This window comes from Mixophyes fleayi, chromosome 4 (assembly GCF_038048845.1).
Source record: "Mixophyes fleayi isolate aMixFle1 chromosome 4, aMixFle1.hap1, whole genome shotgun sequence".
In the NCBI taxonomy this organism is placed as follows: domain Eukaryota; kingdom Metazoa; phylum Chordata; class Amphibia; order Anura; family Limnodynastidae; genus Mixophyes; species Mixophyes fleayi.
This window is the reverse complement of record NC_134405.1, coordinates 79972921-79989550: the sequence shown is the minus strand read 5'-3', so window position 1 is coordinate 79989550 and position 16630 is coordinate 79972921. Positions and strand designations below refer to the sequence as shown.

At 43.2% G+C, this 16630-nt stretch overlaps 1 protein-coding gene across 2 annotated transcripts in view; it reads left to right on the top strand.

Moving 5' to 3' along the window:
* Window positions 1–16630, top strand: part of MAP2K5 (mitogen-activated protein kinase kinase 5) — an 89337-nt gene that overhangs the window by 46563 nt on the left and 26144 nt on the right. For both annotated transcript variants that reach the window (XM_075207577.1, XM_075207578.1), the window contains exons 16-17: window positions 943–1014; window positions 6783–6812. In XM_075207577.1, coding sequence (XP_075063678.1) covers window positions 943–1014; window positions 6783–6812 — 102 coding nt within the window. The remainder of the gene's footprint in view (window positions 1–942; window positions 1015–6782; window positions 6813–16630) is intronic.

Sequence of the window (16630 nt, the reverse complement as noted above, 5' to 3'; positions counted from 1 at the left end):
TTGGTCATTATTACTGGTATGCCTCACAGCCGAACACCATTCTTCAACGTGGAATTGCCCTGCATCCTTCTACTAGCCATTTCAGCACATTAGTCTGAACAGTAGCCACCTGTATCTCTCCAGGGGTTAAATGTAACAGATCTAACCCACACATTCAGTGGGACAGTAATTAAATTGAGGGTCCTTTTGATGGCATGAAGGCAGATCCCAGGTGTGCATTAATCGGATTGGCAGATGAAGGGGACATCCATCTGCTAATTACAACAGTGGATTAGATCCAGGAGAGAGGACATCTCCGTCCTATATTCTCTAGCTGCTTTGTTATAAAACATAGCCATATTTAACCCCATACTTGCAGTAGCTTTCAGACTCCACTAGCACGATTTAATACCCCTTTGGTAAATGGACTTAATTTCAGGGCGGTGCAGAGCCACAGTTGTGAAGGAAATCCCATACCAGAGCAGGCAACCCTGCGATGATCAACACATTAGGGTCCCAAGTTGTGACTCTTATTTACTGTTCTTTCCTCTAACAAGCACTGACCTGGATAAGCACACAGAACACACTCAGCTGGCACTAATTTCTGAGTTTGTTTTCTTGTACAGAGGCCCCGGGGTTATGAGGATGTGAGAGGAAGTGGGAGGCAGCCAGGTGCATTAAGAGCACAGCATGAATCTATGTCAGGGGAGCGCTCCTATCTTACTCTCTTGCACTCTGTCAACCTTGACTCGGAGAAAATAATTCAGAGACCAACTCAAACCTTGACCACATAACATTAAGAAACCTGGGTCACCAATAGCATAGCCCTTTCCTTTTTCAAAATTGGAATCTATTTTAACTAACTTGTATTGTATAGACTATGATTATAGGGAAAACAAACTGTCTATTTGGTGTCTACGCACATTCTCTGACTGCGGATTGAAATTATTGTTTTATTTTTAGCCGGAACGGATTGCAGGCGAGCAATATGGCATTCACTCAGATGTATGGAGCTTGGGAATCTCATTCATGGAGGTGAGAATAAATGGATCTCTTGCATACTTCTAGCACATATACATGCACATGCTTCTAGAGGACAGAGATGTGAACGGGAAGGGTTTCTCATTAGCGCTGCATAACCCTTCTCAGTATGAGAGTAGTATAGCGTTTATAAATGGTACGTACATCCTGCAGAGGGAGTGATCGGAGCTCTAGTTGGATGGAGAATAATAATTTTCATATGTTTTTGAAACCCCATCCCTGGAGCGCTGACAGTGATGGTAATAGTAATAACTCTATTTATATACAGCTTGCCTTACCAAGGGAAGTCATTGCTTCATTATCACAATATAAAGGTAACATTTTAAATAAGCAGAAGTCAAGCACAGGAATAAAATAGAATTTAAGAGGAATGACGTGGTTATACAGTCTGCATAAATATGCAGGTCACAGCACCCCCTACAAACTGTGTATTCTAAACACTTCTAAGTATGCGGGACACCTTATACAGCAAGGTACCGGTAGTTATAAGACCTGTAGCATTACAGGACATTAGTTGGTGCACATAATGTAACCCTGGTCCATTTCACAATAACTTATTGATTTTACTAAGGTTGTACTACCCCAGGTAGCCAGGGCCAGTTAGAGATGACACTTTGTGTGGAGCACCATGTGTCAATCAATATGACCAACCCTTGAGGGATAGAGTACAGCAATTTATTATTGTATCCGACAGAGGTTTAGTACATAGTTCCCCAAAACTCTGTATTGTTGAAACACAATAAGATACAAGTAGAGCCAATGTATAGAGAGTAAGAGACGTTTCTATTCCTTGACAGAACACAAGATGTTTGTCATTTTGTTCTATCCATTTAATTTAGTGTTGTCTGTTATTGGCCATTTTAAACCCAGAAACCTTCAACACGACCCTGACTTAGTCAGCCCGGCAGTAAGTGTCTAACTACGGCCTTATGTGTGTATTTTAAGTTGCGCGTATCTTAAAATAAGTAACTAGCATCAGTGCTATAGTCCGGCCTGGTTACCCCTAAAGCTGAGGGACAAAGAGCAGGGAACCCCCTGGTGGAAGTGATAACGTCAGCTAGTCTGTTTTGGCCACTGTTTAACAAGGAGACAGTACGGGCCAGAATTCCCTAGGGGATCACATTTGGGGAGTACCTCCTTGCTCCAGATTAGGTACAAGGTAATAGTTGAAAGTCAGAAAATCATTACAGAACTTTATGGACATTGACTGGTTGGGCATGCTGGAACTTGTGGTACTACAGGTACCGGTATCATTCCACAGAAGTACCTAATAATAAAACCAAAGGACAGACAGTGAATGTTGTTTTATTTCCTTAATTTTCCACTATTGGCTCCCTAAATCCATAGATGTAACCTTTCATCTGTCCTGAAGTGGTCCAATTGGAATAAAGACAGAATCGTAAGAGAACGACGAGGACTTACTCCTAGCGGCTCAGTACATTGCAAAACAACACATGCTAAAAGTGCAGACAAATCCTTGTACTTTAACCTATGCAAAGCCTGCCGTCAACTAAGTGTACAGCATACATAGGGCCTCATGTAGAGTTGGACACATTTGACGTAAAAGAAGAAAGATACAATTACTTGTGTATGCAGAGCTGACCTTACCTTAAGGTACGTGCGGCTCGGTATACTATGCTAAATGTTGCATGAAGACGCATTGTAAGTGTATCCTCATGCGGTAGACACACCAGTCATCATCTTAAACTTGATGACGATAGCTGGCTTTTTAGTGTAGACTAAAGAAATAAATAATGTAAATTAAAGAGGCCCATAATAGTGTCACAGGCCCAGCCTGTCATAGTACTGCAGCGTTTCATCCCCCAAGATTGCCGCAACCAGCCTAGGCTGTAAACACGGATCGCTTTTTTGGGGGTGGGGTATTTCTGTGGCTGTTTCCCCCTGTGAATGTGCCGTAATTAGGCTAACATGCCCTTGCTGTATTTACCCACCCCTTCCTCCCTTACAGTAGTAAGATGCAGATATTATTTTTGGGTGCATACGCAGTATGGAAGTGCATATTTTATGCCAAATAAAAAAGTTCAACCTCATGAGGCCCTTAATGAGCTTTCTTTGTCTAACGTCCACTAGATAGATGAGAGCTAATGTCTGATTGCTTACTGGTCACTTCCCACTGTGAAGTTCTTACTTGTGGGGGGAAATGTAGCTGCAATAAATGTGTGTATTGGTCTGATGTTTGTTAATTTAATTAATGCTAAACAAGAGGATTCCTATGACCCAGTGAGGGTTTGTTTAAAAGTTCTTGCTAAGTTTCAAAAGCAAATGAATAAGGGTTTCCCTGCAGAATAATCTGTTTCACTGAGCGTTTGTAGAAAAACAATGCTGAACAATATCTGTTACTAACAATTTGGGTATATTTCCTGTTTGCAAGCGTTCTTAATCGCATAAACCTCCATCTACATGTCATTTTATTATGATATTAATGTATTGATGTTTTATCTATTACTATGGTATGAGCCTCATACATGAGTGTGTTTCCCCTTCACAGACTACCTCACCTTGTGAAACGCTTTCCTAAGTAGTAATGTGATACACCAGTGGATCCCAAACCCTCAGTTACAGGCACCTTTAGGGTCTCCATAATTTTTTCAAGGTACCCCTAAGCCCCCCCCCCCCCCACCTTGCTTACCACCGGCCCTGGCCGCGGCACCCCTGTGAGATCGTGGCGGCACCCCAGGGAGCAACGGCGCACCGTTTGGGAACCACTGTGATACACAAATGTGCAGCATCTGCCTGTGTGCTACATACAGACACACGCTGAGGATCTTTATCTTTAGTGGCAGCAGCTGAATACGTCTTACTGCTTCCCTGTATGTGTTTGGTGCTTCTGCAGATTTTCTATACAAAGACTAGTTGACCAGTAATTAGTCACTGGCTCCTGTTGTCTTTCATTAGTGTAGAGTTTAGATCACCAACATTGAAAGTTCTCTTAATTAAAGTAAATGTCAGTGAATAACACAATGCAATATCATCAGGACATACTAAGCAAAGTGCATTCAGCCACTTAGGGGCAGGGGGCCGACTAGGTGTTGATGTTGGGGGCAGTTTAGGTCCACAATTAACTAGCAGCACCTCTGGCTGTGAATTAATAGTTGCTTGCAGAATATCTCCCTCCTCCTCTGTCACCAGTGCTGAGAAAGCGGTGGCTGCCTTGAGGAGGGCTATCCATCACTCACTGACCAGAACTTCCGTAATGAGTGCATGTTCTGGCCCCGTGCTCCAGCGATTCAGAAGCTGGTGCTCAAACCGCAGCCAAACTTTACTGGAGTAAAGCTCGGCGATGATTTATCCAGCGGCTGCGCTGGGATGTGGAGTTGGGGGGCTGCAGGACGTCTGTGAAGTGTAAGCGAAGGTCCACTCAGGCCCGACTGGGACCTTCATGCATCAAACTCAGGCAGCCAATGCACACACAGCTTGTGTGAGAGCCACAAGATAAATAAGGCAATTACAGCAGCAGCATTAGGTTACAGTGCGAGTGGGAGCCAGGCTCCTTCCAGCAGGGTGGGCAGAGGGGAGGCAAGGCTTTTAAACAAGAACCGTACAGTTTGGATGCACAGAGTTCACACATAGTAGAACACACTTTGCAATGGAAAGGATTTAATATTGGATGTCTGGTATATGAAAAAAATACCACATTTTGTTCATGGTTGAGCTAGTTGAAACATGCGCTGTTGCCCGTTGTACTCTTTTTCCCTGAACCGTTATAGTTTCTAAAGATTTTGTCCCTGTCATTAGAGGAACAGTAAACGAAAGGACAATTTGTTCCAAATGCATCCTGAATCTTTCACAACTGTGCTTACAAATGTTTCCATAGATGTTATTCTTGTCTGTTATCAGCTCTCCTACACACTGACAGCAATAGGATCACTGACTGGATGAGAATCTCTCCAATGTGATCAAATGATTATTTTTGATAGGCTCCTGAAACATGTAGACACTTTAAAGAATAAAAAAGATTTACTCATGGCAACTGTATGTGTGTTATGTGTCTTGAAATATAGGTACAATTTGAAATATACACTGTAATTTCTATGGGAAGTCCTTTCATCATACATATGAATTCCACCCAATCATCCCTGTGGAATATTGTTTCTTGCTACATACAGAATTACACATTCTTAAGAACTCCACCGAAAATTAACCCAAGAACCTTCCTCCCCCTTCCAGGTAGATCAGGTGGGGGGAACCTTCCCTGTGATCCCATTCTTACAATCTGGGAGCAAGCTCTTCCTTTTTCTCCTTTAGAGGGATATTTCCATATTTTTAAAGCACCTTGCATTTTATTCTTACTAGACCTGTCATACCAGTAATCTACACAGTACCATAACTGGCAATTTCAAATGAATCATTTTCTCCTTTAATGTATTACTGCATGTATCTCATACATACTACACCCCCCTGAGCCTCCACCACAGATACCTTTCTGTCCTCGCTGTGTCCTTCTCTTCCTGTAACCTGTGTTGTGTCGTTCTCCTTGTACAGTTCACCTACACCCTGCCTGACCTGTAGTGATACTGTGCTCTGTCATGTGTCGCAGTCTGTGTCCTGCCACAGGTCAGGGCACTGTCTCCTCCATCAGTCTGTGTTCCTGGCTCTGGTGCCCCTCCACAGGGGTCACAGCCTCTGCTCGCTGCCAGCTAATAGTGTTATACATTAAACATGGAGCGGCTTTGCCCCCCTCTCCGTTCATGCTTTGTTCTAAACCCCCAGACACACTCTGCGGTTGCAGCCTGTACACATCAGATTACATTCATTTGTAATTCCTTCACTTGCTCTCTCGGCCTCATTCACAGTTACTATGCCACTGCCCCCTGCAATCGCTCACTCAGTGAACTGTTGCAGCTCCATGAGGCTGAGTTACCTGCCCTGCGCGCGCCGTGATTAACCCCCTGCTTCCCGGGGGCTATGCTGTGCTGATGAACATGATGTGTGTCTATATTATACACGGAGCATGGCTCCCTGACGTCACCAACACTCATAGAAATGGACTTGCAATTAGAGCCAGGCAGGACGACATCCTTGTGTAGCAAACAACAACTGTGAACCACTAACCTCCCGAGAAATCCCAACCTACCATCCTTGTCTGTGACTGCTCAGCTTCAGCATTTAAACCAGTAGAGTTAATTAAGAAAATTCAGTGCAGTTCATAAGCAAATTGCTTTCTCCCCCCTCGCTCTTTGCCCAGTTATTATACACCCCTCATGTCTGATTGCTGGGTGACCCTCCCTGAAACACACAGGCAGAATTAAGAAGGCCATAAAGGCTTCATTAAATCTGAAGCACATTTCATACTCGGAGATGTCTGCAGGCTGTGTCTGGAGAATGTTATACTGTGCTCTCTGCACACCCTCATTTCCAATACTTTGGCAATTATAGCTTGGAAGATTAATAATTAAGAAGAGGAAACAAGATGGGTAAAAAGGGAAAGGTGTAAGTTACCAGAAAACTTGTCTGGAATGCTCAACTGTACATGACATGCTGGGTTACATATGGTTGTTTCATGGGTGAAAGTCATTATGAAGACGTAATAGCAAATTGATATAAAATCCTGTAAAATGAAACCAGAATGCCTGTTTGTTAAAAAAAATAAACACAATGTAACACTTTTTCCAACTCCCCGCCTCGCCCTTCCCCCCAAAAAATCACTTTTTAGCCTGATCTTACGACTATCTTCAAACAGGGATGAGCTTTGTTTGTCAAATTTTTTTTATCTAATGTGACTTTGTTATTATTTTCTACAGCTGGCACTTGGAAGTTTCCCCTACCCACAGGTAAGATGCACTCGTACTGCTTATACTGTAACACTGGTGCTTTCATGATTTGCAGCAATGTTGTCCGAGCATTCACCTGCGGCTCCCAGCTCAGATTTAGCTTGTAACATTTGTTTAACATGCCTGCTGAATCTGATATGTTCTTATAGATAGGTGTCTCTTTCTTTGATGAAATGTATAACTTATTACTGAGATTAAGGGTAATGCCTTTTGAAGGCTTGAAGGGCCACCCGTGTGGACCCTGAAGTGTATCGGGGTGCCCTTCACAGATCTTGAGGTTAGTGGTGTTCTTGACTCCAGACATCAACTTATGCTTTTTATGCGCCGCCAAAGGAGATAAGAGTAACACAAATCCTGACCTTAAGGAACTATTAACTATCAGAATTTTGGCATTTCCCTGATGAATGTCCGTTATTGAAGCAGCCGTTTAGAACAGAGAGGCTGATGCTGTGCAATCTATGGCTGCTGATACTACCTGTAATATGCTCTTAATAGTGTGCGTGCTGGAAAAGATAATTTATTTAATGTGTAATCACTATGAATTTTTTGTTCTCAAGTGGACCTGTTATCAGTCCATGAATATATAGTCTGTACAATTGCCTACTTTATTTTCATTGATGGGATGGTAAGACATATCCCAAAATGCACTAATGTCTTCAGTTAATTCAGTCCAGGCTACTGCAGTAAGAAAGAAGGAGAACATTTTGAGAGCATATGAGCAGTGTGGTCACATCATCGTGCCAGTAAGTTTCCCAGACATTCACAGCAGCACAGTGTCTTGGATAGAATACATAACTTTTATGTTATTATCTAAGACACTGACATATGGCAGCGCTGTACCGTTACTACTGTAATAGTAATTTTAACGCTGATTTTGGCCTGGGGAGCAGCGAGCAGAAATCAGGGTTAAAATGACCGTATTAGTGCTAATAGAGCGCAGGCCGCGTTACTTTTGGCAGTAACGCGCCCAATTGAATTTCCCCCTAAGAGCGCAAGAAACCTTCGATACCTAAGGTAACTGCATAATAATTGTAGCTGTTGAGTGTGGACAGTGTGTGTGGGTACGGTAAAGCAGAAGTGTTATTGGCCATCCACATTAAAGCCGCGACTGGCCTATCTGCGCAGCTAAACGCGGTGTGGTACAGTTGGAATAAGGAGAGTCAGTGGACAGCAGAGACATAACATTTATACTAGTTATTGTAGAAATCTTAAGACGTTGAGGTGCTGGCAATTTTGACTGACCATCATTTATCTGAACTGACAATACTTCCCCTTTGGTTCTGGGAAGGTTTTCACAGGCGCTCTTGTGGTTATCCGCCAGCTCAGTGTAGCTATATGCCCAATGCTTTTCTTTAGCGCATGCTTGTTGCTGGAGCCAGGACACTTGCTCCCCATGTTTGAGACCAGCTGCTGCCACCAAGGAGGAACAGAGATAGCAACAGCAATAAGCATATGAAATAAATAAAGGTATCCCCATCATTTGTTGTTGTAAGAAAAATGAATTAAGGGGATGGACTTAATGTGGTATGGAATTAGGATTGACTCTCTTCACCGCGTGCCTTTCCAGCTAAACCTAAAGACCTGGGAAAAACACGGTTATAGAGGCATTTCCACAAACCTAATGAAGGCGTGCTTTGGGAATGCTTGTGAGGTGCAAGGTGGACGGTGGGTGAGAAATGGATGGCGCCCCCTGTGTATTTTGTGGGTTTTAGGTAGTAGAATACCCTGGTAGTGACGTGGCACTCTCACATGTATGGATATATGTATCTCCGTGTGTGCTGCATTTTTAAAGCTCACAATTAAAGCATCTACCAGTAGGGGGAAAACAGACATTAATGTGTACCTGCTGGTTAGAGCTGCAGGAAGGTATGAATGGACCATGGTATTCAGCAATATCTATTATTCGCCAGATCAGTCCCTATGGATATTAAATATAATAAATAGGGCCTTAATAGAAACATAGGGCTTCCACGGGTCTAGCACTTTGAAAGAGCATTCAAAGAGCCTTTTAAATCTCCTTGATGCTAACAAATAGAGAGCTGTGGTGTAATGTATCTGATTTGTGTGGTAAAGAATGTGTTAACAGTATTGGCCCCTGTGAACTTGCACCTGGCAGTCTTCTGACTCTGGTCCTCACTCAGCACCAGATGACGGTCTGGACACTGTGTGCCTATCCCAGGATCCCTGGGAACATCACATGCTGTTGGTGAGTGAACACACTGGCGTCTGGTCCATGCCCCAGGCTCTGCTTGGTTATTTATAGGAAGGGACGGGCAGATCTCCTCGGGCAGTTATTAACAGACTATTATAATGCTAATAGAGGGATCTCACCCTGGAACACTAGAATATTAGAATACCATCGTGGTGTCTAAGTGTTTGGGGCTGCAGACATTGTGATGGGGTGTGTTTTGCTAAATTTGCTGTATTATAAAGTGTTCGTTCCCATTATCCTGCAGTAAGAGTCAGTACCAGGGCTGGGTAGTCACATGTATAGCACAGCTGGTGTGTCCCTTATAGTGTAGTGTATGTCATATATTCATACCACATGCCTAGTAGCAGCATATCATAGGTCACTTATGTTTATGACTATGTATTATATGCAAAACCTTTGTCATCTGCTCTATTCTCTGATCAGCAGGTTGCTCTTACAGATCTCTCACCTTCAATTTATATGATATTTCTGTTACAGACAGTGTTGGTGGGGTCTTTTATTATCAAATTTAGAAGCAGGGATTCACTTTAATTCTATAAAAATCAAATTTTCACCTTTACACTAAAAATGTATAAAAGTGACCCACCCCTTGCTCCTCCATACCTGAATTACAGGGCTCCCCTCCTCTATGGAGGGACCGCTTCCCTAGTAGGCTGCAAGCTGAGTCCAATGTTTGCCCCCACCTCCCGCTCTCATCTCCACATGGCCAAGTGGTCCCAGTGTGATGGCTATTGGCACTGGGACTTCAACCATCATCTGCCGGAAGAGACGCGATGACGAAAGCAAATCAAGCCCTCCATTGTGATTGTAGATCCCAGCAGCACAGATGAGACCCCCCTACAATTATTGGGGAGCAGGAGGCTGTGTGGGTCACTTTTCAAAATGAATGTAAAAGTAGAATTATCCTTTAATAGAAGAAACAAGTGAATACTAGATTTTTGGAAGAGTTTAGGTTAAGCACAAAGAAGCTTTCTGTGACTGTCCGATATAATCATGAGCCCCAATAGAGAAGAAGAGGGACCCCCTTAATTGAGATAGGTTAGGGGCTACTTTTCAAAATTTTCTTTAAGTGTTAAATATGCCCTACTTGATTCCATGTGTTATCACTATGACAACTATTAAACACAGACTTCTCATGTAGCAATAGTGCGGTATTATCGCAAGTAGCTACACTGAAAGGTAGGTTCCTGACCCCTAAAAATGATTCATTTGTTTTCCCTGTTTCCCACTTTGTGGTTTAGCTTCTGTAGGATTAATACCAGTTTACCATATATTTTCTGTTCACTCTCCTGCTGCAAATTACAGGAAAGCTACAAACAGCGAAGTCACTGTTTTTGATTCATCATCATCATCATCACCAGTTATTTATATAGCGCCACTAAATAAACCATAATGTGTCATTTTATTCCCCAGTGTCAGAGTTATACTGTGAGATGTAAGTGCAGGCATATTGCACAGCACAAGCAGGTTATGTCTGGAAACTATTGTTATTTAAAGAACATCAAGGAAGTGTTTTCTTAAGAATAAGAAACGCGTTTTGGCTCCAGTGGTAGAAATCGTCCAGTAAATGGAATGAATATACCCCAGAGAGGAGCTGATCAGATATGTGACTGGATATTGCCTGTTACAGCCGAGCTGGCTGTGTTTTCACACCCCATTAATTCATTACTTCTATCCTTTCATCTCCAAATTTCATTTTTCTTTTACATTTTTTTTTTCCTATCCCCTTTTCAAAAAGAATGGTAGCCCCCTCCTCATTCCACCTGCCCCCTGCTGCTGCCTCAGTCTTCTCTGCGCTGTTAATTTTCCTGACTCCATATGGAGGAACAGAGCTTTCACCTGCAGGCTGTATGAGATTCTGCTGCATGTCCCCAGGCCAGAGCTGTGAGATCAGGTTTCCAGTGCCCGAGTGTGCCAGGCGCCCTCAGTGGCACCGTACAAATAACAAATTGGATGCATCTACAAGACTCCCATAAAGTGTATTTATTGAGCGCCTCTCTGTTTCCAAACACCAATTGTAGGGCTATTAAGGCATCGGCAGTAAGCGTGGAGCAGGATATATGTTGGGGTTATTGATAATTTGCTGAAAACCTGCATATGCAGGGAACAGAGGGCAGGAGAGTGCACAGAAAATACTGCTGGGAGAGGGCAAGGATGAGGTGCAAAATATGTGAGAATATAAAGTTTATATATCTACATTGTACAAATAAGATTGTAAGTTCTTCTGTCCAGGGCCTCCCGTACCACTTTTATAACATCTGGTTCTGTGGCCTTGTTCTCACATTTGGATGTTCATAAGATATGACAAGATTAGTTGACACTACACAGTGGAACTGGGGTAACATGACTGGTTATATCTGTGATTCACACTTTATATCCAATCTAATACTAAGTATATCTTTATAATAATGTGCAATGAGCTGAACAGGTTTAGCTCCTCTATATATAAACAGCTTTGAATTCATTCAGTCCTTTAAATGGTGGGAAATAGTGACCTCTACATTTCAGGGAAATCACATTTTGCTCTGAGAAGCATTATTGTATATCTACAATTACTCTGTGATAAGCTTAGTTTCACAACAGCACTTACCATTGAGTTCTTCCTCAGTGGACATCAAGCATCCCACACACACACACACACACACACACACACACACACACACTCTGTATATGTGTCTGGTAGTCACATACATACACACACAATGTATATGTGTTTGGTAGTCACACACACACACACTGTATACGTGTCTGGTAGTCACATACACACACACACACACTGTATATGTGTCTGGTAGTCACACACTGTATATGTGTCTGGCAGTCACACACACACACTGTATATGTGTCTGGTAGTCACACACACTGTATATGTGTCTGGTAGTCACACACACACACACACTGTATATGTGTCTGGTAGTCACACACACACACACACACACTGTATATGTGTCTGGTAGTCACACACACACACACACACACACACTGTATATGTGTCTGGTAGACACACACACACACACACACACACACACACACACTGTATATGTGTCTGGTAGTCACACACACACACTGTATATGTGTCTGGTAGTCACACACACACACTGTATATGTGTCTGGTAGTCACACACACACACTGTATATGTGTCTGGTAGTCACACACACACACACTGTATATGTGTCTGGTAGTCACACACACACACTGTATATGTGTCTGGTAGTCACACACACACACACACACTGTATATGTGTCTGGTAGTCACACACACACACACACACACTGTATATGTGTCTGGTAGTCACACACACACACACTGTATATGTGTCTGGTAGTCACACACACACACACTGTATATGTGTCTGGTAGTCACACACACACACACTGTATATGTGTCTGGTAGTCACACACACACACACACTGTATATGTGTCTGGTAGTCACACACACACACACACTGTATATGTGTCTGGTAGTCACACACACACACACTGTATATGTGTCTGGTAGTCACACACACACACACTGTATATGTGTCTGGTAGTCACACACACACACACACACACTGTATATGTGTCTGGTAGTCACACACACACACACTGTATATGTGTCTGGTAGTCACACACACACACACACTGTATATGTGTCTGGTAGTCACACACACACACACACTGTATATGTGTCTGGTAGTCACACACACACACACACTGTATATGTGTCTGGTAGTCACACACACACACACACACACTGTATATGTGTCTGGTAGTCACACACACACACACACACTGTATATGTGTCTGGTAGTCACACACACACACACACACACTGTATATGTGTCTGGTAGTCACACACACACACACACACACTGTATATGTGTCTGGTAGTCACACACACACACACACACTGTATATGTGTCTGGTAGTCACACACACACACACACACTGTATATGTGTCTGGTAGTCACACACACACACACACTGTATATGTGTCTGGTAGTCACCAACACACACACACACTGTATATGTGTCTGGTAGTCACACACACACACACTGTATATGTGTCTGGTAGTCACACACACACACACACTGTATATGTGTCTGGTAGTCACACACACACACACTGTATATGTGTCTGGTAGTCACACACACACACACTGTATATGTGTCTGGTAGTCACACACACACACACTGTATATGTGTCTGGTAGTCACACACACACACACTGTATATGTGTCTGGTAGTCACACACACACACACTGTATATGTGCACACACACACACACACACTGTATATGTGTCTGGTAGTCACACACACACACACACACACACTGTATATGTGTCTGGTAGTCACACACACACACACACACACACTGTATATGTGTCTGGTAGTCACACACACACACACACTGTATATGTGTCTGGTAGTCACACACACACACACACACACACTGTATATGTGTCTGGTAGTCACACACACACACACACTGTATATGTGTCTGGTAGTCACACACACACACACTGTATATGTGTCTGGTAGTCACACACACACACACTGTATATGTGTCTGGTAGTCACACACACTGTATATGTGTCTGGTAGTCACACACACACACACACTGTATATGTGTCTGGTAGTCACACACACACACACACACACTGTATATGTGTCTGGTAGTCACACACACACACACACACACTGTATATGTGTCTGGTAGTCACACACACACACACACACACTGTATATGTGTCTGGTAGTCACACACACACACTGTATATGTGTCTGGTAGTCACACACACACACACTGTATATGTGTCTGGTAGTCACACACACACACACACACTGTATATGTGTCTGGTAGTCACACACACACACACACACTGTATATGTGTCTGGTAGTCACACACACACACACACACACACACACACACACTGTATATGTGTCTGGTAGTCACACACACACACACACTGTATATGTGTCTGGTAGTCACACACACACACACTGTATATGTGTCTGGTAGTCACACACACACACACTGTATATGTGTCTGGTAGACACACACACACACACACACACACACACTGTATATGTGTCTGGTAGTCACACACACACACTGTATATGTGTCTGGTAGTCACACACACACACTGTATATGTGTCTGGTAGTCACACACACACACACTGTATATGTGTCTGGTAGTCACACACACACACTGTATATGTGTCTGGTAGTCACACACACACACTGTATATGTGTCTGGTAGTCACACACACACACACACTGTATATGTGTCTGGTAGTCACACACACACACTGTATATGTGTCTGGTAGTCACACACACACACACTGTATATGTGTCTGGTAGTCACACACACACACACACTGTATATGTGTCTGGTAGTCACACACACACACACACACACACTGTATATGTGTCTGGTAGTCACACACACACACACACACACTGTATATGTGTCTGGTAGTCACACACACACACACACTGTATATGTGTCTGGTAGTCACACACACACACACACTGTATATGTGTCTGGTAGTCACACACACACACACACTGTATATGTGTCTGGTAGTCACACACACACACACACACTGTATATGTGTCTGGTAGTCACACACACACACACACACACTGTATATGTGTCTGGTAGTCACACACACACACACACTGTATATGTGTCTGGTAGTCACACACACATACACACTGTATATGTGTCTGGTAGTCACACACACACACACACACTGTATATGTGTCTGGTAGTCACACACACACACACACACACACACACTGTATATGTGTCTGGTAGTCACACACACACACACACACACTGTATATGTGTCTGGTAGTCACACACACACACACACACACACTGTATATGTGTCTGGTAGTCACACACACACACACACACTGTATATGTGTCTGGTAGTCACACACACACACACACACACACACACACACACACTGTATATGTGTCTGGTAGTCACACACACACACACACTGTATATGTGTCTGGTAGTCACACACACACACACTGTATATGTGTCTGGTAGTCACACACACACACACTGTATATGTGTCTGGTAGTCACACACACACACACTGTATATGTGTCTGGTAGACACACACACACACACACACACACACACTGTATATGTGTCTGGTAGTCAACACACACACACTGTATATGTGTCTGGTAGTCACACACACACACTGTATATGTGTCTGGTAGTCACACACACACACTGTATATGTGTCTGGTAGTCACACACACACACTGTATATGTGTCTGGTAGTCACACACACACACTGTATATGTGTCTGGTAGTCACACACACACACACTGTATATGTGTCTGGTAGTCACACACACACACTGTATATGTGTCTGGTAGTCACACACACACACACACTGTATATGTGTCTGGTAGTCACACACACACACTGTATATGTGTCTGGTAGTCACACACACACACACTGTATATGTGTCTGGTAGTCACACACACACACACACTGTATATGTGTCTGGTAGTCACACACACACACACACACACACACTGTATATGTGTCTGGTAGTCACACACACACACACACACACACACACACATACACACACTGTATATGTGTCTGGTAGTCACACACACACACACACTGTATATGTGTCTGGTAGTCACACACACACACACACACACTGTATATGTGTCTGGTAGTCACACACACACTGTATATGTGTCTGGTAGTCACACACACACACACACACTGTATATGTGTCTGGTAGTCACACACACACACACACACACACTGTATATGTGTCTGGTAGTCACACACACACACACACTGTATATGTGTCTGGTAGTCACACACACACACACACTGTATATGTGTCTGGTAGTCACACACACACACACACACACACACACTGTATATGTGTCTGGTAGTCACACACACACACACACACACACACACACACACTGTATATGTGTCTGGTAGTCACACACACACACACACACACTGTATATGTGTCTGGTAGTCACACACACACACACACACACTGTATATGTGTCTGGTAGTCACACACACACACACACACACACTGTATATGTGTCTGGTAGTCACACACACACACACACACACACACACACACACTGTATATGTGTCTGGTAGTCACACACACACACACACACACACACACACACTGTATATGTGTCTGGTAGTCACACACACACACACACACTGTATATGTGTCTGGTAGTCACACACACACACACTGTATATGTGTCTGGTAGTCACACACACACACACTGTATATGTGTCTGGTAGTCACACACACACACACACTGTATATGTGTCTGGTAGTCACACACACACACACTGTATATGTGTCTGGTAGTCACACACACACACACACACTGTATATGTGTCTGGTAGTCACACACACACACACTGTATATGTGTCTGGTAGTCACACACACACACACTGTATATGTGTCTGGTAGTCACACACACACACACTGTATATGTGTCTGGTAGTCACACACACACACACTGTATATGTGTCTGGTAGTCACACACACTGTATATGTGTCTGGTAGTCACACACACA